Genomic DNA, 25672 nt, shown 5'->3' on the forward strand with positions numbered 1-25672 from the left:
ACAGGTAGCTTGAGAAGACAGTGCTCCCCAGGGAGGAGGAGGAGAAGAGGAGCCTCAGGGGAGAGGGGAAAGAGCTAAAAGCGAAGGGAGAAGGCAAAGGAGAAAGAGAGAAGCAGGAGGGACGAGACCGAGCGGGTGTGAACAAAATACCTAGTGTCATTTCCGAACGAAATGCTATAAGTGGAAGGCGACCCAAGGACAAACACACACACGTACACACACAGAAAAACGAAAGGTCAGAAAGCATCATCTGTACGGGGCTGGCGCGGGAGCGGTGCTGCAAGGAAGGGGAGCCCCTCTCGAGGAGGACTTGCCCCATATTGGCACCACTTGCTAAAGGAGCTCCTGCCTAGGTGGACCCTGAATTGGAGCCCAGAAGGAGCTCGGTGAGGGCAGACAGAGGTTTACCTGCTTGGGTGAACACCCTCTGCCTCCCACCTTCCTCGTGGTCCAGCAGCTGGGAAGCAAGCACATGCATGCTCCCCATCCCCTTAACTCTGCCCTTGCTGCCATCTCAGGGCAAGGAGCTCCTGCTCAGCGCAGCCCCCCGAAGATGCCCGTCGTGGGGGACCAGCCATCCCACCACCACCCACGCAGCAGGAGATGATTTCTTGGCCTGTCCCCTGGTCCACAGGGAGGGCATCACTGTGCTGAGAGCCCACAGGCAATGTCAGTGTGAACCCGCATGCTCCTGCAGCGGGGGGCTAGATCCATGCTGGATCCGTCCCCCTGCAACCCAAGGGGACAGGGTGCCACTAGAGGGACAGCTCTGCCCTTGGGCATCTCCGAGCAGGACCGGCTTCTAGCTGCTGTAGGGAGGACAACCTCCCAGGCACAAAGCTATGGAGCCCACCAGGACTTGGGAGACCCCATCCCCTGTCTCCCAGATGCATCCCCCTCTTCTTCCGCCGTGGGGCACGGTGGCAGGACGCCCCCTCCTCTGGGGCCTCAGTGATGCTCCCGTCCAGAGGCTGGCAGCAGCATCTGGGTCAGGTGGCTCTTGCCCACGCGCCGCATGCCAGGCTCACCCTGCGGTCCCAGCTGAACCCCTTCTGTCCCTGAACAGCTGTTCCCCCCATTACACAGGGGCATAACAGCCTGTGCCACGTATGGGCATGCGCACACACCATCACGCCTGCGTACAGACGCACACCGCCCGTATGCCGCACCTACGCCCGCGGGACTACCGTGCATGGGGTGGGCAGCCACTGCGCGTGCCGCCACACCGCCCGGTGGTGCTGCCACCATCACCAGGTGCCCGGGCGAGGGCTGGAGGCACCCCGAAGCCCCCGCCGTGGTCCGCACCAGCCCTAGGCTACTCCAAGCAGCACCGGGGGCCGAGCTGGGGCTGGGGTGGGAGGTGATGGGGGTGCGGCACGTTTGGTGCCAGATGCCAGAGAGATGGGAGAGCAGCGAAGTCAAAAAGCAAGAAGAAAACCCAAATCAGGCGATGGGGACGTAGGCGTGCGAGGGGGAGCGGCAGCCAGCGAGAGCGTGGCCCAAACGAACAGCAAAAGGGGGCTAGTGAGCGAGAGGTGCCAGGGCGGGAGGGAAGAGGGTTGGGGCGTGTGGAGGGATGGAGGGCTGGATGTCCAAGTGCTGCCTCCAGTGGGAGTGAGTGCGCCGAGGCGAGGGGGGAGAAAGAACGAAGGGAGAGAGGAAGGGGGATGGGGTGGAAAAAAAACCAATGGAAACAAATAATACCTAGGCATATCCGAATCAAGAAACTGCCTGCAAAAACACAAAACAATCACATGGTTAGTGTGGGCTTGGATGGGCAGCAGCAGCGGAGAGAAGCGAGGGGGGACACTGGGCGCTGCCCCCCGCACCGCCTCCCTGGGCGCTCAATGCAGGGATGGATGGGGGCCGGGGAGGGAGCCGTACCGCTCCCCCGGTTTCCCTCTGAGTGGCTCTGGGGGACTGGGAAGGCTGCGGAGGGGGAGCCAGGGCTGCTCTGGCCGATGAAGGCTGTGTGGCGTAAGGCAGCGAAGCAGGGAGCACAAGCAGCCGGGGAGGAGGGTGAAGCGGGCCCTGGCTCTGCCCGCTGCCCTCCCTCTGCCTGTCCTTGCAGGCTGCTGGGGCCGAAGCGTGTGTGCCTGCATGCGGGATGGAAGCGGGGGAGGGTTGCGGCGAGCACCCCTTGGCATCCCACAGGAAGCCGGCTGACCCCTCCTCCCCATGCCCAGCCCTGGCCAGGCTCGACAGGATGGATACAGGATGGATACAGCCTGTACGCTGGCCCACGGCCCCGATTTGGGGCTGGCCCTGAGGCGCAGACCCTCTGAGCATGCAGGTGAGGCGAGCTCTTGCAAAACCCAAGCCCCTGTCTCCCTGCTTCTCTCCACACCCGGAACATCCCCCCAGCCTGAGCTGTATCCCCTTGCCCGGCAGGACCCATGGGGGGAAGGCAGGAGCAGGAGGCACATCTCCCCTGCCAGGCTACACTAGAGATGCTGAAGATCTGATCTGGCTGCACCTGGGACCAACCGGCCACATCAGGAGCTGACATAACACAACGCAGCCCCAGGAGCCCGCGGGTGCCACAGCCACCCAGCTCCCAGCAGCCCAGCAAAAACCACCACAGCTCTGCTGGGCCGAGCCTTCCTTGCCTGACTGTCCCCGCCTGGCCTTGCTCTGTTGTCCCTGTGGCTGTGCCAAAGTCTCCTGGTCCAACACTCGCACACATACCCGACCCCATGATTCGGCTCTGCTGCCCGGGTACCGCATGCCTGCTGCTCCACCGTGCCCATAATCTGTCCTGGGAGTGCTGCAGGTTGGCACCTCCTGTCCAGACCCCTGTCATCCCCCACAAAAACACCCTGCCTTGGGACAGGCCACCTTGGGGCAGCAGTGACCCCAAAGAAAATGAGGGGAAAAGTGGTCCCCGCTCCCTGCTGGGATGCTCCTACACCAGCAACTGCCACGCACACAGCCCAGGACCAGTCCCACTGCTCCTGGTGCTGCCAATGACTGTCCCCGTCTTGTCACGGCTGCCCGCACACACGCATTCTGGCCAGGGACCCCCGCCAGCCCCCTGAGTTTTGCCAGCAACCCTGGTGCAGAGGAGAGCTCTGCCCTCTGCACTCACTGCTCCCCTCCACCACTGCAGAACGCAGCCAGGGAGATCTTGGAGATAAAAAACCTCCGGCCCCCGCTGCTCCCACCCCTCTGCCAAACCCACAGCAGGAGACACAGCCCCTGGGACTGGTGTGAAGGGGCAGGCATCCCCAAAGTCACCTGGCAGTGATGGGGGATGGCTTTCCTGCATCACCCCTGCACAGATAGGGACCAGCCATGGGCACCAAGTGGCCTTTCCAGCGAGTTTGCTGGGACACAGATCAAATAGCCCTTTGTGGCAGGTGCCCTCCAGCCACCAGGTCAGTACATCCTCCTGGCACCAACTGGCTCTCTGCACCACGTCATCACAGCTGCCACCGGAGAGCAGGACCCCCACCCAAATTCCCTGTAGTGCCAAAGCCCGGCGCGGAGAAGCCTCGGGGAGGAGGAGGAAGGGAGCTGGCGGCCCTGAACCCCAAGACCCTCTGCTGCTCCAGAAAAGCCCCCCGCAAGGCAGCAACAGGTCAGCAGGACCCTGCAGAGGGGCCAAGAGCCCCCCCAGGGGACAGAGGGGCTCCCCACATCCTCGCCCCAGCCCTCACCACAGCTGGGGAAGAGCAAGAGAAGAGGCACGCACCGGTCCTCCTGTGAGGGGTGGATGTACCCTGAGGAGAGGATGTTCAGGGATAGGATGTTGGGGTCGATGAGAGACTCATCTGCTTCTGGGGTGTTCCGGATCCGACCTGCAAGCACATCATGGGGACACTGCTCAGGCGACAGGTGGTGGCCCTGTGAGGGTCCCCGTGAGGGGCAGGGGCAGCCCGCCTGCCTGCATCCCCCAGCAGAGCAGCTCCCCCATCACAGGTAGCAGCCACCCAGCACTCAGCCACTCAGCACCAGGGGTCCTGGTCCAGCTCCTGGGCACAGTGGCCGGGACTGAGGCATCCTGCCCAGGTGGCATCCCGGTGTCACCTGCCAGGCAGCTGCTGCTTTGCTATTGCAGGGCGGGAGGGGAGACGAGGCATAAAGCCCCACATGGGAACATGCGTGAGAAACAGCCTGAGACGATGCTTGGGAGCTTGGTGGGCTGGGGGCTGCTCACTCAACCTGGCTCAGCTTACCCACAACTAGCTCCCTCACTTCCTTCCAGCGGATGAGGCTGCCTGTTTCATGCACCAAGGTGACGGTGATTCTCCTCTGGATGCCCTGAGACCCATGAGGCCAGAGAGAAGGGGCAGTGGTTAACACAGCTCCCGGCAGGAGCCAGAGCCAGGACAGCATCTTGGGGAAGGGAGTACCTGGTGGAGGAGGAAAGTCCCATGGCATGGCATGCCTCCACGGTGGTCCACGACGGCAGGGATGTAGCTGGAAAAGAGGATCACAGCGTGACACAGAGCCCCATCAGCCTGCCTGGAGGTGCCAAGCACTGGGCAAATCACCGCACTGCCTCCCTCTCCTTCCCACTCCCCTTTCCGGCAGGACTTACTCGCCGTTGGCTTCCAGCTCACAGATCTCAAAAAAGACCATCAGGTCGTACTTGCACTGGCACGGGCCGGCACTGGGCCGAGTCATGGTGCTCAGCTTTGTCGCAGGCACTGCAGCAGGGCAGAAAGACAGCTTAAAGGGCGAGCTTGCTGTTGACATTTGGAGTGAGGCACGTCATGGTAGGCAGGGTAAGGGCAGAGCAGGCAGGGACCGTGGGGAGACAAATGGAGATGGCAGCAAGGCAGAAGGGAGTGCATAGAGGGTGACAGCCCCATCCCGGGGACCTCACTGACCACCAGCGTCCCTTCTCCCATGCCCAACGTAGAGTGGCGAGGGTGTCAGGATGCAGCTGGCCTCACCCATCCCCGAGATGGACACCCTGAGCCCACAGCCCTGACACAGACATGTCCCAAACCACACAGCACTTCTCCAGGGATCACTTGGGGACAGCTGGAGGGAGGCTCCCCCGGTGCTGTCGCAGGAACCGCACAGCAAACCACAGTGCTCAGCCAAACCCCAACAACTCAGGTCTCGGCAGCCAGAGCACAGCAGGGACCACACAGCCCCTGCGGGATGGCGGGGATGGGTGGCCATCGGAGCCATCCAGGGTGGGTAGCCTCCTCCCTGCTACTCCGCAGGAGGCGAGAAGAGGGCTTTGCATCAGCCGGGTGCTGCGGGAACGGGTGCCAAGGGCTTTTGGGTGCTCTGGCCTGCTGTACATTTTGTGGTGCCCCTGGGGTCCTAACTGGTCCCCCTGGGGAAGGGGACCTTGCATCCAGCATGGGGACCATGGGCAGGGGGAGGAGCAGGAGGCCAGATCCCCTACCTGGTTTGGAGAGCGGCATCACACGGGGGAAGTGACGCCGGGATGGCCTCAGCGGGCTGCAGAGAGAACCAGCTCGGTTAAAGCATCCACAGGACCCCTGAACGGGGCCAACCACGCCTACACCCTGAGGCCACCCCCTGCCACCACCTGCCCCCCCTTTCTCTGGGTCTCCAGGAAGCCGGCTGCACCAGGTGCCCCTGTGGCACCCAGGGGCCAGGGGTGGCCCAGGGTGTGCCCACCTCAGGACATCCTTGCAGAGAGGTGGGAAGGGGTGCTGCTGGTAGTGCCCGAAGACTTCAAATACAATCGGCTGGCTCTTGATGTATTCAATGAAGGACTTGGTCACCTCCACAGCAATCTGGAAGAGAAAGAGCCGTCAATGGTGCAATTTACCTGGGAAAAGGATGCAGCCGGCAACAGCACCAGGGAGGTGGGGGGTGCAAGCCTGTCTGATCCCCCGCATCTCTCACTCAACCCCTTCTCTGTGACCCAGGGATGCTCTCCCCACCAAGACCGCTGCCATGAAATCCCAGCCTTTTCAGGTGGAGGGCAGCAGCTTTTGGTCTTTCCCCCACACATCCGCCTTGTCTAAGCTTGGCTTAGCTGGGTGGCTGTGATGGGCTGGGAAAGCCAGGAGGAAGCTGCTCCCCTGAGGAGAAGATCCAGCCACAGCCCCATGGAGACCCCGGCAGCCACGGGGATGAGGGGGTGTGGGCAGGGGAGGGGTACGTACGTTTTGGACGTGATAGAAACCCAGTGGTGGCCCCCGTCCCGTGTTCTTCAAGGGCTCTGTCGAAAAGGCCTCATCGTGGCGATGGATGAAGCTGTGGAGGGCAGGAAGATGGCTTGGGGGCTGCGGGATGGGGACGTGCCAGAGCATGGAAGGGAGAGAGGGTAGGGACCGGGAGAAGAGCCTGCTCCCCCCAGTGCTGCTGCCCACACCCTGGGCTGGCACAGGACCCCCCTGCCAAAGGTGATGGGAGCCTCTCCCTGCCTTCTGCCAGTTACCAAACAAGGTACCAGATAAACACATGGGCTCATCCCACAGCCCTTGGTTTTGCCTCCCCATCCATGAAGGGCTCAGAGGTGGGGGGGCTGGGGCTTCCCGACGTTCACCGCCAGCCCCAAGGCCAGAGCACAGTGGGAGATGCGGGGCCAGGGGCTCACTTGAACTGGCAGAAGATGTCTGCATATTCTGCGGAGATGCTGGAGGCTTGCAGGACTGTCACACGGAAAGTGAAGATGCTGCCCAGCTTCAGGTGGTCCAGAGCCGCCTCCAGTGGCCCGTCTGGCGCAGGCTTCTCTGGGCTGTCCAGGAGAAGGTCTTCTGGGGTCACTGCAGGGAGGGGAGGGTCCTCAGCAAGGCGGGGAGGTCACCCCCCTCAGTGTCTGCCAGCAGCCCTGCACCAGGGCAGTGGGCTTTCGACACTGGGGTGGGCGCAGGAGGCTGGGTGCCGGCGCGGGGGGGGCCACTCCCCAACCGCTTGTCAGCACCCCTTCACCTGCGCAGGTGTTGTTGTTGACTTCATCAGCGGAGGGACCCACGTCGCTGACCTGCCCCTGGCCTTCGACGATGCGCAGCTCCTCCTGGGAGGTCCCCGAGCGAGACATCCCCACAGCTGGGCATGACTCCGACTGGAACTGCGCCAGGAGTGGGGCTCAGGGATGCTGGTGGTCCCCGAGGTGGTCTCGCTTGTGCTGCTGCCACCACCCTGAGCACTGGGGCACCTCCAGCTGTCCCCTCCCACCCCACGGCAGCCCCCCCCGGGACATGGGCAAGAGCAGGGGAGTGCATCGGTGGGTGCCAGAGGGTTGGGGTCTGCCAGGTGGACTGGGAGCACGGCCCCTTCAGCATGATGCCTGCAGCTCTGGGAGCCCGGTGGTTCCCATGGGGGAGCATCACCGTGGCAGGCAGGGGTCTGCAGTCCCTGGGTACCCACCGAGAGCTGGCCGCTGCCATACCTTCTCAAAGTGCTGGTCATCGAAGGATATCTTGGCCGTCCCTGACTGCCGCACACCGGAGCCGTAGTCGGGGGCTTCCTCATCCGCTGGAGGAGGGATGGGGGTGAGCCAGTGTGGGGGGCATGGAGGATGCAAGGGGCACATTTTGGGGGGAGTCCCCCTCCTACCTGAGATGGCCTGGACGGCCACACGCAGGAAGCCCTTCACCTCACCCTTCTCGCTGACGATGGCCACGCGGTGGACCAGGGGCACGGGGTAGAGGAGGTTGCTCAGGTAGACGAAAGCCCTGCCAGAGAGGGGGGGGACACACACAACACGGGGGGGAAGCGGTCACTGCTCCCACCCGCGGGTCCCCAGGCACGGGTGGCGCGGCCGGTGGCGGCCGGGATCCCAGGTCACCGCTCACGGCGCGACCGCGGCGCTGCAAAGCAAAACTAAAGAGAAGGCAGCCAGGGCCAGCCGAGAGGGGCAGGGAGCGGGCAGCGGGTGGGCAGCGTGCCGCAGGCAGGCGGGCGGGCAGCGCACCGTGGGCAGCACCACGAAGCAGATGGGGCTCGCGTACCTCTCCGGCTGTCACCTCCGTGGCGGGCGGGGAGGGGAGGGGGGCTGCGCTGGTGCCACCGTGAAGCTGGGAGGGAAGAGGACCTTCTCTGCAGTGGAGAGCCGAAGGACTAGGGCAGGAGGTGCTGCGACACGACTCGGGGGCAGCTGCGGAGTCACCGTGGGGGGGACAGGGGCAAGGCGGGGGGGGAAGGGAGGGTGACGAGGGAGGTAGAGGCTGGCAGGAGCGAAGGAGGGGAGAGGAGGAGGTCCTGGCTGGAGGCCAGAAGCCTCCAGAGATGAACGTGCCAGGGGGGTCCTGGCCCCGGCTCTGCCCGTGGTGTCGGAGGACCACTGGTGGCTGCAGGCAGCCTTTGCCCAGCTGGGAGGGAGGCTGCACAGCATGGCTGGCGGCATCAGTGGTGTGTGTCCCCCTGCCCCATCCCTTCGGATGCATGGCTTCGGGGTCCTGGGCCGCCTGCCAGCACATCACGGGGACGGCACAGCCGGCTTCTCCCTGTGGGCGAGGAAGGAGCTGCACACCCCCCGTGCAGCAGGTCTGAGCCTCCCCGCCGTCCTCCGTGGTGTCCGGGTCACTGACGCTACTGCAGCAAGGTGCCACACCAGGGTTCAACTTGATGGCCACACGACATCTCTGCCGGGACCTCCCACCAGGCCGCAGCTCCCTGTTTCTCAGGTGTTTTGTCTCCTCTTGCCACCTTCCTCAACCTCACCACCGGCCGGCTCGCTGTGAGACAGTCCTCCTGGAGCTCTGGCAATGGCGGCGCACCGTGCCCTCAGAGGTGACAAGTCACCTCCGCAGCCGTTGGCACTGAGCTCCCTGCCCAAATGGTGCGAACTACCCTTGCCTGTGGGGCAGCACAGCTCCCAGCAAGAGGTGGTGCAGGGTGCCCGGCACCCATCCCCAGGGCACCCACTGGCATCTTGACACGCAGCGTCTTCGGGTGTCGCGGGGCGGGATGGTGCTGGGGCCAGCCAGGACACTTCTGCTATGGGAGGCTCCCATGAGGGTTGCATCTCCAGGTGGCTGGCAGTGTTGCTTGCGACGTCCCAACCTCGCAGGTGTCTTTGCAGACATCCAATGGCACCCAAAAGTGCTCAGGGGGGCTCTTGCAGGAGGCCCCAGCCCCACACTTGCAGCCCGAGCCCCAGAGTCCATGCTCTGGTGACTCCCATTGACCTCCAACCGCTGACTGAGGCTTTTTTCTACCCAAAGCATCTCCAAGGACTCAAGTTGTGGAAGCAAAGGTGATGCCCCATCACCGTCTCCTGCTGGGCCCATCTCACCCCATCTCTTCTTGGAGGCCACCGGGGACAGGTGGCTGGCCTGTGCCAGAACTTCCCGGCAGGATCACATGCCCAGAGCAGAGCCCTGCGACCACGGGGATCTGGGTGGGCCCGTCCGCCCGAAATTGCAGGGCAGCTGGTGTTGAAGCCAAGGGGGTGGAGGGGAGGAAAGGGGGGAGGGGCGGGGAGGAGGGGGACAAGTGTGTCACTAGAGGAAGGAGGGCAGGGACACTAACCACAAGATTGGTGAGGTGCAAAGATGGCATGCTCAGACCAAAGAAAAGCCTTTCCAAAGGAAGACGAAAGTGAAATAACCCCAATTTTTGCTAAAGCTTTGGAGAGATAGAGCCAGCAGCTAAAAAAAACCAACCCAAAAACTAAAAAAAAAACAAAACCAAAAAAAAAACCAAAAAAAAACCTAAAAGGAAAAAAAGAAAGAAAGGAAAATAAACCAAAAGACAAGGATCCAATCATAAACCAATCCAAGCACACTTCACAAGAAATGTGGCCGGCGGAGCTGCTGCATGGGGAGCCAAACCCAGGGCAGACTCAAAAGAAGTCGGAAGGTGCCGAGCTCCGGGGAACATGCCCCCGGCACAGAGCGGGGCCGCTGCCGCAGGGCCTTGTTTGGTTTTTTGAGGTGCCCCCAAGAGTTTTGGGTTTTTTTTGATGTTTGTTTGTTTGGTTTTTCTTAAATAAGCAAAAAAGGAAAAAAGAAAAAAAAGAGGGGAAGAACCCAGCTCTTTCGGTCTGAGGCTGCAGGACTCTTACCCCACCTCCACCCTCTCTGCCTGTGCTGGTCCCCCTCGTCCCCACCTCGCTGCCCACACTCTGCCCGGCAGGGATAAACCTGGCTTTAGCACACCGAGGAAGAGGAGGTCCAGCTCCAACCGTCAGGGCAGTCCCAGCAGGGAGAGGTTCACCATCATGAGCACCTCTGGCTCCTGCCTGGGGCAGAGGCTCTGGGACTAGCTCTGGGTGCACAACCCCTTGGGAAAACCCCGGAGCAGAGCTGGGCAGATTGCAACCGGGTTTGGTGGCACAGCCAGTTTTGTGGTGGCTGGTGGGTTTCTCCAAGACTGATGGAGCTCAGGGGGGGGCTCCTGGCCAACAGGTATGAGAAACCAAAGCTCTTATCTTCGGCCGGAGCTGAGGAGGACTTGGAGCCTGCACCCGTGTCCCCGCGATCTCCCTGAACATCTCCTGTGCCAAGCCAGCAGGGATGGCCCAAGCCAAGCACTGGGCACAGGCAGTGAGAGAAAAATGCCACTTTTCGCAGAGCCCTCCTCTCCCTCCTGTGCCCGGCTCTCCCCTTACTCCCATCAGCTTTGTCCAACCGAACGCCTGGGGACATCCAAGCCTCTGCGTCCGGGGGGGGTTCACACTGACTGACGCAGGTGGGACGGCCAAGCTGGTGGCAGAGGCACACGCGGCTTCGAAGTGCCTGCATGGCCCCAGGCAGTGGCACCGTGGTGGGTCACCCCAAGCCAGCTGGGAGGTGGCCCTTCCTGGGACAGAAATGCCCAGGTCCGAGACCCCCGTGCAGCTCGCCCAGCTCCTCTGGTGCCGGGATGCAGCAGAGCTCCCCTTCTCGGGGGCTGCCCCGGGGAGAGGGACCTGCCTAAAGGGTCTCCGGCGGAGCTGGTGCTGTCCGCCTTCCCTCGCTGTTCCCTACTGCCACTGTGCTCATCACACAGCCCTACCTCGGTGGGCACCTCACCGCCCTGCTTGGCGCCCCGGGCTCAGCAGCAATCTCAGCCGGCCAGCCACCCCCTGTGCCTCTGGGACGCCCTGGAGGTGGGAGTCATGTCCGAAAGCAGTTCCCTCATGCGAAAGAGCTAGTTCCTTCCCGGCATGCTCTCCTAAAACCTCACCAACCTTCCTACTAAACTGAACAGGGGGGAGCGGTCGTAAAACGGATCCCGGCCATCACACAGCGGGCACTCCGGAAAGATGTCTTCCTCCAGGTCCTCCGCCTCCTCCTCCTCCTCCTCCTCCTCCTCCTGCCCCTGGTGCTGCTCGTCAGCAGGCTCGGTGATGTCGGAGTCGGGGTTCGAGAAGGTAGGGGAGGGGGTGAGATCAGCCATGCGCTCGCTCATGCATGTGTTGAAAAGAGGAGAGCTGTTGCAGCCAGAGATATCTGAACTAAGGTTAGTACAACAAGATAGAAGACAGGTTAACACCAGCTGTTCCAAACAGAGAGAGCAAGAATAGGAATTTTGCTTTTTGGGGGGGGTATTTTTTTTTTTCTTGGTTGGATTTTGGGGTAGGTTTTTTTTCTGCTTAAACCAAGGGATGTCGGGAAATAAAGACCTGCCCATCCGGTGCGTTTCTAAAGGAAGCCACCAACAGCCGTCGGCTATAAAGGGCAGAAAAAAGAGCGACCCAAGGAACTGGTGCAAACGGTGGGGATTCCCCTCACTGGCTTTGCGGACAACACAGGGACAGAGTGGGTGGCACGAGGCTTGCTGCCACCCCCACCACCGAAGGGAATCTCTCCACATGCCGTGGCATGGGGGGGATGCCTCCACGGCAGATGCGGTTGGTTGGGCCATGCGGCTCACCCCCTGCTCCCCCTGCCCACCAGGGCAGACCCCTCCTCCAGGGTGGCCCGTCCTCATCGCTGGCACCGCACCCTTCCAACCAGCATGCAGGAAGCGCATGGAGACGCACGGCACATACCGTACAGACGGATGCTTGGACACCAACGCGTGCACATGGACACGTGCCCACCGGGGCAGAGGTCACGACGACACGGGCTCTCGGCCTGCGGGACAGCCGCAGCCCCCCGCCTCCCACCGGCAGCAAGCCAAGAGCCCGTGCCTCACAGCACTGTGTTAGGGCAGGCAGCAGGAGCATTGCCAGTGGCTTGTGGGTCCTTCGGGGTCCCGGCAGCCAATGCAGAGGACAGCCACCGCAGGCAAGATGGGCCCTGACCGGCACCGGGAGGGCAATGCATCCTCCCACAGTGCAGCCCCAGGGAGATGAACACCCTGCACATGGCAGAGCCAGCATCGCTTCCTCCCACGGGGCTGCCTGCGGGTCCCAGCCGCGCTTAGAAGGAGCCGAAGCGCTCACCTGCCGACCAGCCTGAACCAGGGGAAGCGGTCGTAGAAAGGATCTCCGCCGGTCACCACATTGTCGCAGTCCTCGATGACGCTAGAAGGCACTTCTGCTGCACGGTCATACATTTCACGCATCAGGTCCAGGCGTTGCCTGCAGGCAGAGGGGGATGAGGCAGGCAGCGGTGAGAAACCAGGCTGAGGCCGGCCGAGCCCTCCCCAGCGCAGCCATCGTTTGCCTACCTCAGCTTCTCCAGGGTCCAATAATGCGTCGCCCCATTCTTCTGGTCCTGCACCTCTACGGCCACGATGGTCCGGGGGAATGGCCGCTTCTCCCGGTCCTTGGCGGCATCAGGAGGCAGCAGGTCGGGAGGGAGAGGCGAGTACAGCGTGTCTGTGAGGAGCACGAACTGGAACTGGACCTGGAGAGGGACAGAGGGGGATGGTGAGCCACCCTGGAGGACAGCGGGCTCCATGCTGTGTCTTCAGCAACCCCCTCCTCAGCACTTCCCTGGCTGCCCACACTTGTGGCCTCAGCCGTGGGTGCTGCAGCAAGCCAGAGAGGAGCCCCGGGCACCCACCTTCTTCTTCAGCTCCACGCTGATAGCATTGGCTTCCTTGAGGAAGATGGCGTTGCCCCAGAGCAGGTCGCGCAGGGAGGTGAACTGGTACCACTTCCACTTCCTAAAGGCCCAGAGGGCCAGCTCGAACTCCCGCTCTGTCCACTGCACTGTGGGGACATGGAGAGACAGTCACCTCACCGCTGGGAGGGAGGACATCAGTGCAGAGGTGCCCAGGGGACCCATGGTCCACTCTTCTTGCTCCTGCAGAGAGCATCAAAACCCAGACCTCACCTTCATCCTCAGGTTCTTCCTCTTCCTCATTTGCCTCAGGGTAATACCTAGAGTCCATCTGCTTCTGCAAAGCCTCCAATTTGCTCTCATAGTCCTGGGGGGAAGCAGGGAGAAGGATGATGCAACCCACAAGGTGTGACCTTCCTCCATGCTGCCACACAGAGCTTCTCCCCCCAACCCGCAGGAACCTGGCTTCCTCCCTCCTCTGAATCCGTGTTTATGAGGACAACCCCAGGAACAACAGGTTTGCTCTTATTTTTAGGACACACAGAGCCACCCCATGCAAACATCTGACAGAACTCAGTCATGCCTGGACAGCCTGAGAAGGAGTCAGGTCCTGGCCACCTACCAGCCTCTGCTGCTCAAGAAGGTAATTCGCCTCCTCCCGCTCCCTCCGGTACTGGTCCTCCAGTTCCTGGAGCCTGGGAGGAACGGGGAAGGAGAGGATGACCAACTTAGAGGTGGATACCCAACTCCCCATCGCCCCAGCCCCTGTGCCCTCACCGCTGCTCCATCTCCTGCTTCATGTCAATGCCCTGCTTCTCCAGCAGCTCTCTTTGAGCGAAAGCCCAATCCACAGGCTCGGCGGGGGTCTCAGCGCATGGGGTCCGCTCCCGCTCCTGCCGAGCCTGCTCGGGGTGGTTGAAGCGGAAGACGTGGCTCTTCCCCATGATGATGCGGTTTCCTACAGGGATGCACGCGGGGCATGGGGTGAGGGCGTGGGTTTAATGTGGGACAATGTGCAGGCCCCTCCATTGGATGGAGGGAGGCAGGTTAGAGCAGCGCTGGTGAGCTGGCTCTGGGGACCCACCTGAGCGCAGGACGCTGGGCTCTGTCACCTTTTTGCCGTTCACATAGGTGTCAGCACCTTCACAGGGCTCCAGGGTCACTATTACTGCAGAGACAGTGGGAGGGGGAGACAGGGAGCAAAGGTAAGGTGGAAGCAGAGGGATAAACCCCTCATCTCCCACTCCGCTGCTTCTGCAGCCTTAGAAAGGGAGAGCTGCCCCAGCCAGCACCCCAGGTGTGGAGTAGGGGGAACCAGGGTACCCAGCAGCAGCACCCATGCCCTGGGCAACAAATGGGACTCGGCCAACCTCATGCTAATCAGAGCAGTCCCAAGGACTAGAAGCAGCTAGAGACTGGATGTGAGAGGAGATCAGAGCCTCCAGCATGCATCTCCAGCCTCCCCAGGCTCATCTCCCAAAGCCCTTTCACCCCCAGGTTCCTTCTGGTTTGCAGCGTGGGCTCTGCTCTGCAAGAATCATCTACAGTCTGCTCTTCCCTCCCGCCCTGATCTCCCTGGCTTGCCTCACCGTGGCAGCTTCCATGTGCCTTGCATGAGCTTCCCTCCCAGCTAAGTGAGGGCTGTAGCTCACTCTGGAAGCTTGGAGAGACCACGGCCATGCAGGAGAGCCCCACTACTCTGAGGAGGGCCGGAGCCCCGGCTGGGGACAGGTGCTGGGGACATGCAGAGGGACTGAGGTCCCCAGGGAGGTGGAGCCCCTCTGGACAAGGAATACCTTCACCACCAGTTTTGGTGTCGCTGCGGAAAAGGCAGTGCTCTTCCTTAATGAAGTGCCCGCTGAGAACGATGTCCTGCCTCTTCTCTGCATCTTCCCGGCCAACCCTGCCGGGGGAAACCCAGCTCAATCCTTCCTCAAAGCAGACCCTCCCTGGGCCTCCCCCCACAACCATCCTTGGGGCTAAGAGGAGCAGCCCTTGGTGCATAGCAGGACCAACATCCCTAACAACATTGCCAGGCAAACACATTGTTCCCACATGGCTATGGCACTTTGGGGATGCCCCAGGAACAGTGCCCAACCCGGGGACAGCTGTCACCCTGCTGCCCACCCAGGCAAGTCAGGCACTGAGATCCGGGCTAGGCTCCCACTGGTCCGCAGGACCTCGCCCTCACCTTGTTATCCCATCCTTGATGTAGTAGAGAAGACACTCGGACATGAGCGGGTCCTCGTTCAGGTTGACCAAGTGGGGCGTCTGGGAGAGACGAACAAGGAGTCACCCTGGTGCGCCCCATCTACCCAGGTGCTGAGGGATGCTCCTGAGGGAGATGGGAACTCAGCAGCACCTCAGGCTGCCTCCTGCATGGGCTCTCCTGCCCTCCATAGCTCCAGGACAACATGCCCAGGCGTGTACTTTTCAAGGGGACTGCAGAGAACCTAGCAGCTGGGATGAAGATGACCTGCCTCCACATGCCTCTCTACTTCCCTCCTCAAAGGGCTGAGCTCTGGGCACCCTTCCGCCAGCTGCCTTTGAAAACTTGTGTTGCAAACAGGCCCAACATGGAGCAGAACACTTCCAATGGGGAGTCCCTGATATGGCTTAGTGTCTCCTGCGGCATGACCCTGCTCGCCCGCACTGTGGTCCATGGCCCTTGCCTCACCGTAGCCCCCAGCTCTGCTATGGACAGTGTAGCTGAGGCAGAGACACATCCCATGCAACAGCTGGTTTAGGGTGAGAGGAACTAAAAGTGCCTGTTTTCCTCCACTGACAGTACAAGGACAGATAAAGCACCCAAAAGAGCAGGTCCTAGACCAGAAGTTCAACCAAAAGTAGTGGAAACCTGAAGCTGTATCTCCAGGCTGAATTTCACTCCCTGGTGTCCTTCCTAACAGCTGCCTCCCAACACTTTCTTCCCCTAGGTCACAAACCACTTTGCTCTTGACAAGAGGGAATTTTCTCCCCCGGCCACAGACCTCTCTGTCTGCAGCTAGCTTGTCTCACCCCATTGCAAGCTGCTGTGATTGCACCTTCAGGCAACAGGCAAAGTCCCAGGAGTATCAGCAGGTGAAGTTCTGAGTTTCCCAGAAATAAGGATAGAGACCATAAGAAATGTCTTAATCAGCCTGCTAACACCCGGCATGCAGAGGTTTCCCCCTCACAACAGTGCTACAAGCCCTGGCTGATAGGAGGGACTCACTCCAAATAGTGCAGGAGAGCTGGAGGCCAAGGGGGAAACACAGGCTCTTCTCCATGGTGGCTAGCAGGAGTAAGTTGGCTGTAACATTTAACCTCAGGCCCCTCTGAGCAGATACGAAGCCGCAGGGTCTGAGACTCCTTCAGCTTGCAGTTTTTCTCCAGATTTGCAAGGCTGGCTAGTAGAAGTCAGATGCTTTACCTTCCACTGAGCTCCTTCGAGACGTAACCACCCCAGCGATGGCATACAGCAGGACAACGAAGTCCTGCCCTGCTTTGCCCTTAATGAAACGGGGTTTTGCACACTATCGACGCTAACTTTCCTCACCAGCCACTGGAAGAGTCAGAGAAGTTTTCACCCACCAGATAGATGAAGAGCAAGGAGGCATCAAGACCACCACAGCAATGCCCCACCTCCAAGACCAACCTGCTTCAGGGTATAAACCCCCATGCTTTCTACACAAAGATCTGGGGTCCTAACAGGCAGCGACTGAGACAAGAATGAGAAACAAAGACAACGGTGTAGAAATTTGTCCTAAGAGCCATGCCAAGGCATGCAAGGGGAAGGTCCCGAAGCTTTCATCAGCAAGTGTCACCACCTCAGCTGGGGACGCACACATCTACTAAGATGTTTGGCCAAGCCAACCAGCATCAGCTGCCGGGGCAGCTCTCAGAGCATCCCTCAGTGTGGCAGGAGAGCCAAGTGAACGCACCCTGGTGCTATGAGCACGTGCCTGCACCTTGGCAGCCCATGCTGCTCTGCGGGCTTCACAGGGTTGGGGCTGTAAACCGGACGCCACTACCACAATGGTTATACAGACAAGTGAGGGGCAGTGATGTGCTGTAACTGGTGCTTGGCAGGGTTTGCTGGGACACTAACTCTTTGGGGCACAGCCAGTTTTTGCTTAGAAAATACTTTCCAGGATGCTACAAGCAATAAAGGGTATGGAATATTTCCACACCCACATTTCTGAGTGAGGACTTGCTGGTTTCAGGGGCAGCAATTTCGTATACCCCAAAGTATGGATTTTTATAAGCTGATACTGAAGTCCAACACAGTGATCATCAGCAAAGCCCCACCTGAATGGGGACAGCATCCAGGCAACGGAGGCTGGACATTTAGCCATGTATTTCTACCGATGTTTGTACCCAGCAGGGCTAACACTGGGATTTCCCCCATAGATTTCAGAGCCAAGAAAAGGCTAGAGAAATATTTGGGGCTGGCTGGCAGCGACAGGGCAGGTCAGAAGGGAGCTGCAGGGGTACAAAACAGCCCTCGTTTGCCAGGAAGAAGAGAATAAGATGATCCTACCTTTTTAGGAGAGAAAACACCCAAGGTGCCTCCATCCTCCCTCATGGCCACCCCCATTTCAGCCAGCAACGCTTCCCTGAAGGAGCAAGGGAAAGAAGAGCCTGTTAAAGACTCATGAGCCCCTGGAGCCAGCACTAGACAAACCCAGGATGGGACCTCAGCCCATGGGTTTGCCCCACAGATCACAGCCATAGGGCTTGCTTCAGCTAACTCCGTGCCTCAGGAGGGTTTCTCAGAGCAGACCACGTCCATGCAGGCTAACGTGGTGGGTGCTGGGGTAGGGTACAGCTGCACGGTCAAATTGCCCAGCTGCCCCCAGGACCTGAACTGCTGTAGGCAAAGTGCAGAGGAGGGGAGATGCCTGGGGAACCCCACACTGTCCCATCCTACCCCAACCCACCCACCTCTCCATCCGGATTGCTTCCGTCCTCCGCAGCTTCTCCTCCCATGTCTCGTTCAGCTCCGCGATGATCTTCTCTGTTTCCTGGTGAGCACGGGGTTAGCAGGAGGTTAGCATACCTGCCTGCTCTGCCAGGGTCTGCCCAGCATGCCACAGCGGGACGCTGGTCCCAGTTTCAGGCTGGTTTAAACAAGCAATGGCAGCATTTCACCCCCATCTTTCCATCATCGCCATCTTCAAAGAGCAAGGCAGGAAGATCATCCTCTCCATCCCCTTGCTGCCAGCCTGCTCCTGCACAATGCTGAGCCAGGAGCACCCACCCCAAGCCACGAGCACCTGTCCCGCAGGGCAGAGGCAGCAGTCACCCCATGGGAAGGATGGCAGCACCAGGAAGGCTCTACCATGGCAAACCCTCTCCCATCTGGCAGTCCACAACATTGGGCAGCTCTGGGTCTGCCTACTCTGCAAGAGCATGCCTGAGCATCATTTTCCATGAGCGTCATCCATAATGGGTTTCCAGAAAATACCGAGCCCCCTCCACAAGCCTCAGTGCAAGAGCGTTGAGCTGAACCCTCCATCCTGCCAGGTGCTGGCCTCTTACCTTGAGCCTTTCGATCGCTTCTTCACTGCCTGGAGCAAACATGATGCGCTCGTGGAGGCTGGCGACGGAGGCGGCACGGCTGGACAAGGCCGACAGGGAGGAAGAGGGGCTGATCCCGGCGATGGCATTCGTCACTGTGGAGAGATTGTCATGGCGGTGACTCAGCTCTGCCCCTCTAGCATCATTATTGTTCTCAAAGTCGGACACATCTACGGGTGGGGAAGGAGTGTTGGGCCAGGGAAAGACACATGGACAGGAAGAGAGAGAGAAAGAGAAAGATAGAGAGAAGAAAAGCTGTTGGGAAAAAAAAAAAAGAGTGGCCGGATGCATCGAGAAGAAAGCCAGGAATTACAAGGAAAAGGCACAGGCGACAGCACAGCGGTGCAGGCAGCAGCAGGGCAAGGGCACACGTGTCTCTCCCCCAGCCCGGGCAGCCCGCCAGGAGCACTGGGCTGTTTTGGGAAGCAGCTGCTGGAACAGCCCTGGAGCCTTCCTGGGCTCCCGGGGATGCTTTTTTGCAACACCAGATCCTGCAGCCATCAGGTCTGGGATCGACCATCCTTGCCAAGAGCGTGCCACTGCCCCTGTCATCCTCCCCCATCAACACAGCCTGAGTGGTTTTCCCTGCCCAGCTGCCCCAGATTAGCTGGATCTGAGAGCAGAGAACAAGAAGGGAAGGGGAGGAGAGGCAGTGGCCCTCCACCACAAAAGGGTCAGGGGGATGGAGGAGGAGTAGCTGTGGGATCCCCTCACTGGCAGAGCCCAAGCCCCTGGCCCGCTGGAGCAGCGCCTTGGCCAGGCAGCCAGAGAGAGAGCAAAGTGAGGGCAAGGTGGCAAAACACCCATTACAGGCAGCAGCAGTTGCCTGCCGGCACCCCGAGCATCAGCTGCCACCGGACCCCGTGGCAAAGGGACACAGGTATCAGAGATGCTCCTCCAGGCCTGAGAAGTCGCAGGGCCTCAGCGCGCTGTGCCAGAGGAGGGCAGGGCACAGGCTAGCAGGTGCAGCATTAATCACCCATCTCCATCAGCCCAGGGAGCTGAGCCAGGAGGGGAGGGGCCAGGTCCATGTCTCCTCAGGGGGTTCGCCATAGCCCAGGGCAGGATGGGGCGACAGTGCTTATCCATGGGCAAAACCCTCCTGGCCATCACCACACAGCCCTCCATCAGGAGAGCATTGTGCCAGCCCGCCCAAGCGCCGTGCCGGGTTCCAGTCCCAACAAGCCCCAGCGCCAGCAGAAGCAGCGACAGCAGCAGCAGCAGCGACACGAAACATCATGACAGCATGGAGGAAGGAGTCCCCGTGGGGATCAGGCCCTTGGCACGGCGGAGGACGCTGGTCCCTCCGAGCGCTATCCCAAGCCCAGGTGCTAACTGTGACTCTGCCACCATTCCCTTTGCCAGCTCCCTGGGGACAGCAAGCCCCTCTCCATCAGCTGGGGCTGGCTACGGGAGCCCTTCCCCATGCTGCACAGGTGCCCCTGGGTGCAGCCTATGCCTCCCAAAAGCCATGAAGCAACAGAGAGTACCAGTGATGGGGAATACACACATTTGGATCCTTCCGCAGCAGGATGGGCTAAGAGAGAGAGAGAGGGCAGGGAGTGGGGGTAAGACAGAGAGAACAGAACAAGAGTGGGTTCATCTCAGTAGGATATCCAACAGCACATGGAAGAGAGGCCACAGGTGGGCGCAGCCCCAGGAACATCTTCCTGGCACCATTGCTGGGCACGGGATGCTGAAGATGGGAGGTGGAGGGGGAGAAGGGGAGGTCTGCTGGGTCTAGAGCAGCTCCTCCTCCTTACAGAAGTGGGCTGGGGGTTGCAAATGCGCACTCAGGGGCTTGCCGGAGGCATCCTAACCACGCTTTGGCAGCGTGATGCTGCCGTGTGGCTGGCAGAGCAGGATGCAGGGTAGTTGCGGGGACACCGGTCCCACAGGCTGGGGGGAATCCAGGCCACCCCTGCCTGGAGCCACTGCCAGAGAGCACCTGGCGGTACCTACTGTCAATGATGTCCCCGAGGCCTTGGGCATAGAGAAGGTCACGTAGGCGTGCCACCTCGTCCTTCAGCTCCCGAATGAGCTTGTTGTTGGGGTCCTCGTTGATGACGGCATTGCAGCGAATCTGCTTGGCACGGTCAGCGTACCTAGGGAAGGGCAGAACCCTGAGCAGCGGCAGGGGGGGCAAACCCCCAGCTGCTGGGCAAGTGGGAGTGCCACTAAGCCCCTCCAGCAAACGAACCTTTGGAACATCCCAGCACTGGGACAATCCTTTGGCCCCTTGTCTGAGGTTGCAGGGTCCCCCCACAGCACCACCCCAGCCAGGGTTGCCACAGAGGTGAGGAGAGCATGTGGCAGTGCCTGGGTTTCAGACACCCCCCCTGCCCTCGCCCACTGTGGGGGGACAAGGGTACTTCTTCCTACCTGAGGGTGCAGGGTCCCCCCACAGCACCACCCCAGTCAGGGCTGCCACAGAGGTGAGGAGAGCACATGGCAGTGCCTGGGTTTCAGACACCCCCCCTGCCCTCGCCCACTGTGGGGGGACAAGGGTACTTCTTCCTACCTGAGGGTGCTGAGGGTCTCATCATAGTTGATATCGGCAGGACTGAGAGCAGCGACCATGGCCGTCCTGGAGTTGCCACCTGCCCAGAGAGATACACCCACATCAGGGAGATGCTGGTCCCTGCCCCAGCCGTCACCCTCTGCTTAGCAGCCATGCCCGCCACTGAGCCCACACCTCCCACCCATGTCCTCACCCAGGTTCTCCCGCAGCAGCCAGGTCAGTACTGAGTCCCGGTAGGGGATGAAATCCGTTTTCTTCTTCTTTTTGTTCTGGGGGATGGAGAGAGGAGGGAAGGGCTGTCAGGCTGCCTGCTTTCTTCAAAAGGAAGGTGACAGCCAGTCCCCAGCCATGGGGACTCGGAGGAGGATGGCTCTGCCTGTCTACCGTGACCTCAGGGAGCTCTGCTCAGCTCCACAGGTCCTGCATGTAAAATGCCCAGTCTGGGCCAGGGCGGGTGTTAAACGCTGGGTACTGAGACCCACAGGGTGAGGAGGATGCTGAGGGCTCTGCCAGCCCCCAGGAGAAGCATGGCATGGGTTTGGGCAGAGCCTCACCCCTAAGCCACCCTGCCACCCACTCGCAACCACCTGTACTAAAAACCAACCCCCCCTTCACAAGCCCGGCCAGGCTACCTACCTTGTTCGGCCCCGAATCCTGCAAAGAGAGGGAAAAGACTGTTTAAGTGAGCTGCTCCCCACCTCAGCGCCCACCACAGCTCTCCATCCCCCAAGCAGAGAGCAGCGGGTGCAGGTCCGCAGCGAGAGAGCAGCCTCACCAGCCCACCTCGTCCCAGCCCTGGGGGCAGCTTGGGATGTATCTGCTCATCCCTCAGAGCTGGGATGCTCCATCCCTCAGAGCTGACCCCACCCCTGCTGAGCTCAGCCCATTCCCACACAGTGCCACTGCTCGTCTGTGCTCCAGCTACCTACCATTTCGGCCAAGGCAGAGATGACTTTCCCCAGTGTGGTCAAGGACTTGTTGATGTTTGCTCCTTCCTGATGGAGAGAGGAAAACCCCAGATGCTCAGGCCCCATTTCGGAGCGGCGCTAAAGTCCAGTGTACAAGGAGGATTGGGAAGTCCCAGCAGGGGATGGGCAAAGAGCAGCTAGTCTTACTGGGTAACCAGCACCTCCCAGGTGGGACTCATGGACTGCAGTGGAACTGGCACTGGGCAGCCTTCAAATAAAACCCCGTCAAGGATTTTGGCAGCATAGTGGGCAAGGAACCAGGCAAGGAAAAGACATGTCACAGCTGGGGACAAGGGGGCAGGACACGGCGTTCCCAATGGCAGAAGGGGACCCCACACCAGCTCTCACCTTTAGTCTTGTGCCCTTTGCACCAGTGGAGTCGGCTCGCTCACTCCCTGCCAGGTCCACCAAACTGATTTTGCTGACCTGCAGGCAGAGACAAGGCTGTCAGCCCTGGCAGGCACAACAAACCAGGCCCTGGCACAGAGCCGAAGAGGGAGCAAAGACCTCTTGCAAGGTGACACTGCTCTGAAGGCAGAGGCGGGCTCTGCGGGTTCATCCTTGCCAGGATTTGGCCAGGAGCAGGGCTAACATCCTTGCAGGCAGGGCTGGAGGGCACCAGCTGCCAAATATCCTGTCCAGGGGCCAGTCCCTCGAGGGACTGTGAGCCCAGAGTGTGCCTGGGACTTATCTCCATCCTGTTTCAACCCTCCATGAGGCCGCACCATCTCGTCCCAAGTGCTGTCGATAGCACACAAAGCCCTTCCTGGGTCCATGCAGGTTCCCCCACGTCCCCCAGACTCTGCTCTCACCTTCTCCGTGGTGATGTCCGTCTCAGCGTCATGCCGCTTCTGTGTGAAGATGATGTTGAACACAGCGTGGGAGCGGCTGCTGGTCTCGTTCATGTTGGTGGCAGCCACCGTGCTGCGGGGAGAGGAGGACAGGGAGGTATGACACTCTGCAGGGGACACCAGAGTGGCTGGCAATGAGGCCAGGGCTCATTTCAGGACAGGGTACATGATGGGAAGGCAAGTCTGGAGGACAGGAGAGGACTCTGGGAGGAGATGTGCAAAAGTCCAGGCTTTCTCCTGCTGGCTCCAGGGCGTTTTGAGAGCAGGAAGGAGGTAAGGTGAAAATAAGTGGGGGGTACCCAATGCTCAGACAGGAGGGGACTGCCACCTCCAGAGCAGCCAAACTGGCAAAGCAAGGAAGTTAAGCAGGACCTTCTGGAAATGTCTGCAAGCTTTCCAAATCCTGGCCATCTCCTGTTCCCCCAACTCACCGGGCCTTGTTCCCAGAGTCCATGAGATCCTGGATGTCATTGTAGGAGGTCACAGCCAGCTTGGAAAGGTCCTCAACGTACGGGCCCATAAGGGGATGCTCCCTCACCCGCAGGTTCCCCTTGTTCTTGGGGTTCAGGAGGTCCCTCACGCGCTCACAGTATATCTCCATGTAGCTCACCTAGAGCAGAGGGCACAGGCAGGGCTAGCAGCCGGCAGGACGTGGACACTCAGTGTATAGGCACAATCAGGTCCTGCTCACCCACCCCACCCCACACCCAGGGACGGGACCCCCAAAGAGGGGGCTGCACACCGGCATGGCTTGCAGAGCTGGGTGGGAGGCTGGAGCTGGACAGGCAATGGGGTGCCTACCTCCACAGAGTACGACATGTTGTCATTCGTTGTGTCATTGATGCGGGAGAAGAGGTCCTCGCACAGCTGCGGAGAGAAGAGCCAGGCTGCTCAGCCCCCCACCAGAAGGATGCCCCTGCCCGGGGTGCCCTGGCCACAGGGATTTCTACCTTCTCACCCCAAAAACCAGAGCCCCTGAGTGTTGGGATGGCTCCTGGGGAGCTGGCAGAAGCCCCCCTGCTGATATGGGGAGTTCAGCATCCCCAGAGCACCTGCCCCAGTGCTCTGCTGGACCAGCATGCGGCAGCTCTCGGCAAGCACTGCCGCCACCAGCTTGGCATTTGGACTACTGCTGCTCACAAACACCAGCCTCATGTAGCCAGAGCGTAATTCATCTGGTCTTGGAGGAGTCTGGCATGACCCTCCTTGTTCCCCCGCCCTCCAGCACAGCCACGCTGGCTCACTGCCACAGCAGGGCTGCCGTAGACCTCGGCAAAGCCTGGCCCCGCTCCCACCCTGCTCCCCTCTTCCCTCTCCACTCCAGTTTTCCTTTTGGCATCTCACTAGGACCAGCAGAACAGGCAGCTTTTCACTAGGCAGTACCTGCGGGATGATGCCTTGCTGATCCTTCTCCTGCTTCCCCATCATGGTGTAGGATTTTCCAGCACCCGTCTGCCCATAGGCAAAGATGCAGACGTTATAGCCTTCGAAGGCGTGTTGCAACATCTCCTCCCCAATGTCCCGGTACACTTGCTTCTGAGATGCATAGTTGATGTCTGCGGGCTGCAGAGAGGAGGGGGACAAGGAGCAATTTGGCAAAGAGGTCCTCCCACCTCTCCCCAGCCCAGCCCAGTGCTCCAGGCAGGCTCAGACCTCCTGCTGCTTACCGTGGTGTGGGACCAGTAGGAATAGTCAAAGCTGAAGCTTTTTGGTGTCTCTTTGGGCTGCTTCGGGTTCAGGATAGCTAGGGGCAAACAGATGGGAACATGAGGCCACCTGTCCACCCATGGTACCCCCGCCACCCACATCCCGCTCGTGAGGGGAGAAGGGTGATGGGGTTCAGTCCGAAATGGTCTTGGAAAGTGGGACTGGGACCCTCCAGCTCTGCAGCTGGGTCCAGAGCCCCCAGTCCCCAACAGTCCCAGCCAAGGAGGTGGATGCCACGGCTGGCAGAGCCTGCACCAGCCCAGGGAGCAGGGCAGAGCCTTGCCCAAACATCCCGCTGGGCACAGAGCGAGGGAAACGTCTCCTTCCCTTGAGCTCCTTCCTGCTTTGGCACCTGCCCGTGGGAGACCAGCACCAGCACTGGCATGGGAGGATCACAGCCTCCCTTCACCCCACAGCTGGGGGGCCATGCCCAAAGCCACATGCATCAGTGCTGTGGGGTGGGAGCAGCCACGGCCCCATCAGGGCTCCCCCAGGCCTCCTCCGGCTCCTGCCTCTCCTCCCCTGTGCTTTCTTTTGGGTACCCAGCCCCAGCAGGGTGATTAATGCTTCATGTTACACCACCAGCGGAAACAAGAGCCTGCTTTTTCCCATCCCCTGATGAAAAGGACGTTGCCATGGAAATTAGAGACTGCATCACTTCTCTTCCTCACTCGCCACTTTTTTCCCCCTGTAAAGCATTTACGATGTTTTTTTTTCTGAAACAACAGATGCGTCAGAAGAAACCCAAACCGGCAGGGTAATCACAAGATCCAGCCATCAGCCATGTTCGGCGACATTGAAATGACCTTGCAGGCCAGCACAGCGCAGCTCCCGTGCCCACAGCTGCTTCCTGCCACCACCGGGGACAAGGAGGCCATATAGCACCGAGGCCAATGGAGCTCCCTCCATTGCAGCCTCAACCTGCCCTGCCCCAGGGCCGGCACTCAGCCAGGGCTCGCGCCTGCTCAGGATTCAAGCTGGGACCTTCCCAAGCAGCCCCGGGCATGGTGCAGCCTGCTGCCTGTGGGCTCAGATGTCCTGGCGCACAGCGTTACAGATGTAGATACTTTCTGTTCCCAATTCCTCCTCCATTGCCATGATGGATTCTCCTCCAGGAGGGATCTGCCACTTCTGGCCTGAGACCCATCCATCCCTGCCCACAAAGGCAGCAAGGCAGGCAGGTGGAGGGTGGGAAACGGGGGCAGGATCCAACCTCGACTGCAAAAACTGCAGCACAGTGCT

At 60.5% G+C, this 25672-nt stretch overlaps 1 protein-coding gene across 21 annotated transcripts in view; it reads right to left on the reverse strand.

Annotated features, from left to right (window-relative positions):
• KIF1A (kinesin family member 1A) overlaps nt 1–25672 on the reverse strand; it is a 42506-nt gene that overhangs the window by 7673 nt on the left and 9161 nt on the right. For 2 of the 21 annotated variants that reach the window (XM_069791641.1, XM_069791640.1), the window contains exons 3-39: nt 24391–24467; nt 24107–24286; nt 23525–23590; nt 23155–23333; nt 22685–22796; nt 22221–22298; nt 21834–21899; nt 21541–21558; nt 21098–21173; nt 20905–20983; nt 20346–20488; nt 18345–18553; nt 17748–17827; nt 17344–17419; nt 15013–15092; nt 14618–14724; nt 13906–13989; nt 13599–13779; nt 13444–13516; nt 13095–13188; nt 12822–12970; nt 12484–12662; nt 12257–12394; nt 11057–11323; nt 7498–7616; nt 7331–7416; nt 6871–7009; nt 6536–6704; nt 6102–6192; nt 5608–5726; nt 5369–5424; nt 4544–4652; nt 4356–4422; nt 4179–4263; nt 3695–3800; nt 1705–1731; nt 151–174 (exon numbers count right to left, since the gene is read on the reverse strand). In XM_069791641.1, coding sequence (XP_069647742.1) covers nt 151–174; nt 1705–1731; nt 3695–3800; nt 4179–4263; nt 4356–4422; nt 4544–4652; nt 5369–5424; nt 5608–5726; nt 6102–6192; nt 6536–6704; nt 6871–7009; nt 7331–7416; nt 7498–7616; nt 11057–11323; nt 12257–12394; nt 12484–12662; nt 12822–12970; nt 13095–13188; nt 13444–13516; nt 13599–13779; nt 13906–13989; nt 14618–14724; nt 15013–15092; nt 17344–17419; nt 17748–17827; nt 18345–18553; nt 20346–20488; nt 20905–20983; nt 21098–21173; nt 21541–21558; nt 21834–21899; nt 22221–22298; nt 22685–22796; nt 23155–23333; nt 23525–23590; nt 24107–24286; nt 24391–24467 — 3988 coding nt within the window. The remainder of the gene's footprint in view (nt 1–150; nt 175–1704; nt 1732–3694; nt 3801–4178; nt 4264–4355; nt 4423–4543; nt 4653–5368; nt 5425–5607; nt 5727–6101; nt 6193–6535; nt 6705–6870; nt 7010–7330; nt 7417–7497; nt 7617–11056; nt 11324–12256; nt 12395–12483; nt 12663–12821; nt 12971–13094; nt 13189–13443; nt 13517–13598; nt 13780–13905; nt 13990–14617; nt 14725–15012; nt 15093–17343; nt 17420–17747; nt 17828–18344; nt 18554–20345; nt 20489–20904; nt 20984–21097; nt 21174–21540; nt 21559–21833; nt 21900–22220; nt 22299–22684; nt 22797–23154; nt 23334–23524; nt 23591–24106; nt 24287–24390; nt 24468–25672) is intronic. The other 19 variants (XM_069791645.1, XM_069791646.1, XM_069791648.1 and 16 more) reach the window with 18 other exon arrangements.

Source organism: Haliaeetus albicilla, chromosome 9 (assembly GCF_947461875.1).
Source record: "Haliaeetus albicilla chromosome 9, bHalAlb1.1, whole genome shotgun sequence".
Classification (NCBI taxonomy): Eukaryota; Metazoa; Chordata; class Aves; order Accipitriformes; family Accipitridae; genus Haliaeetus; species Haliaeetus albicilla.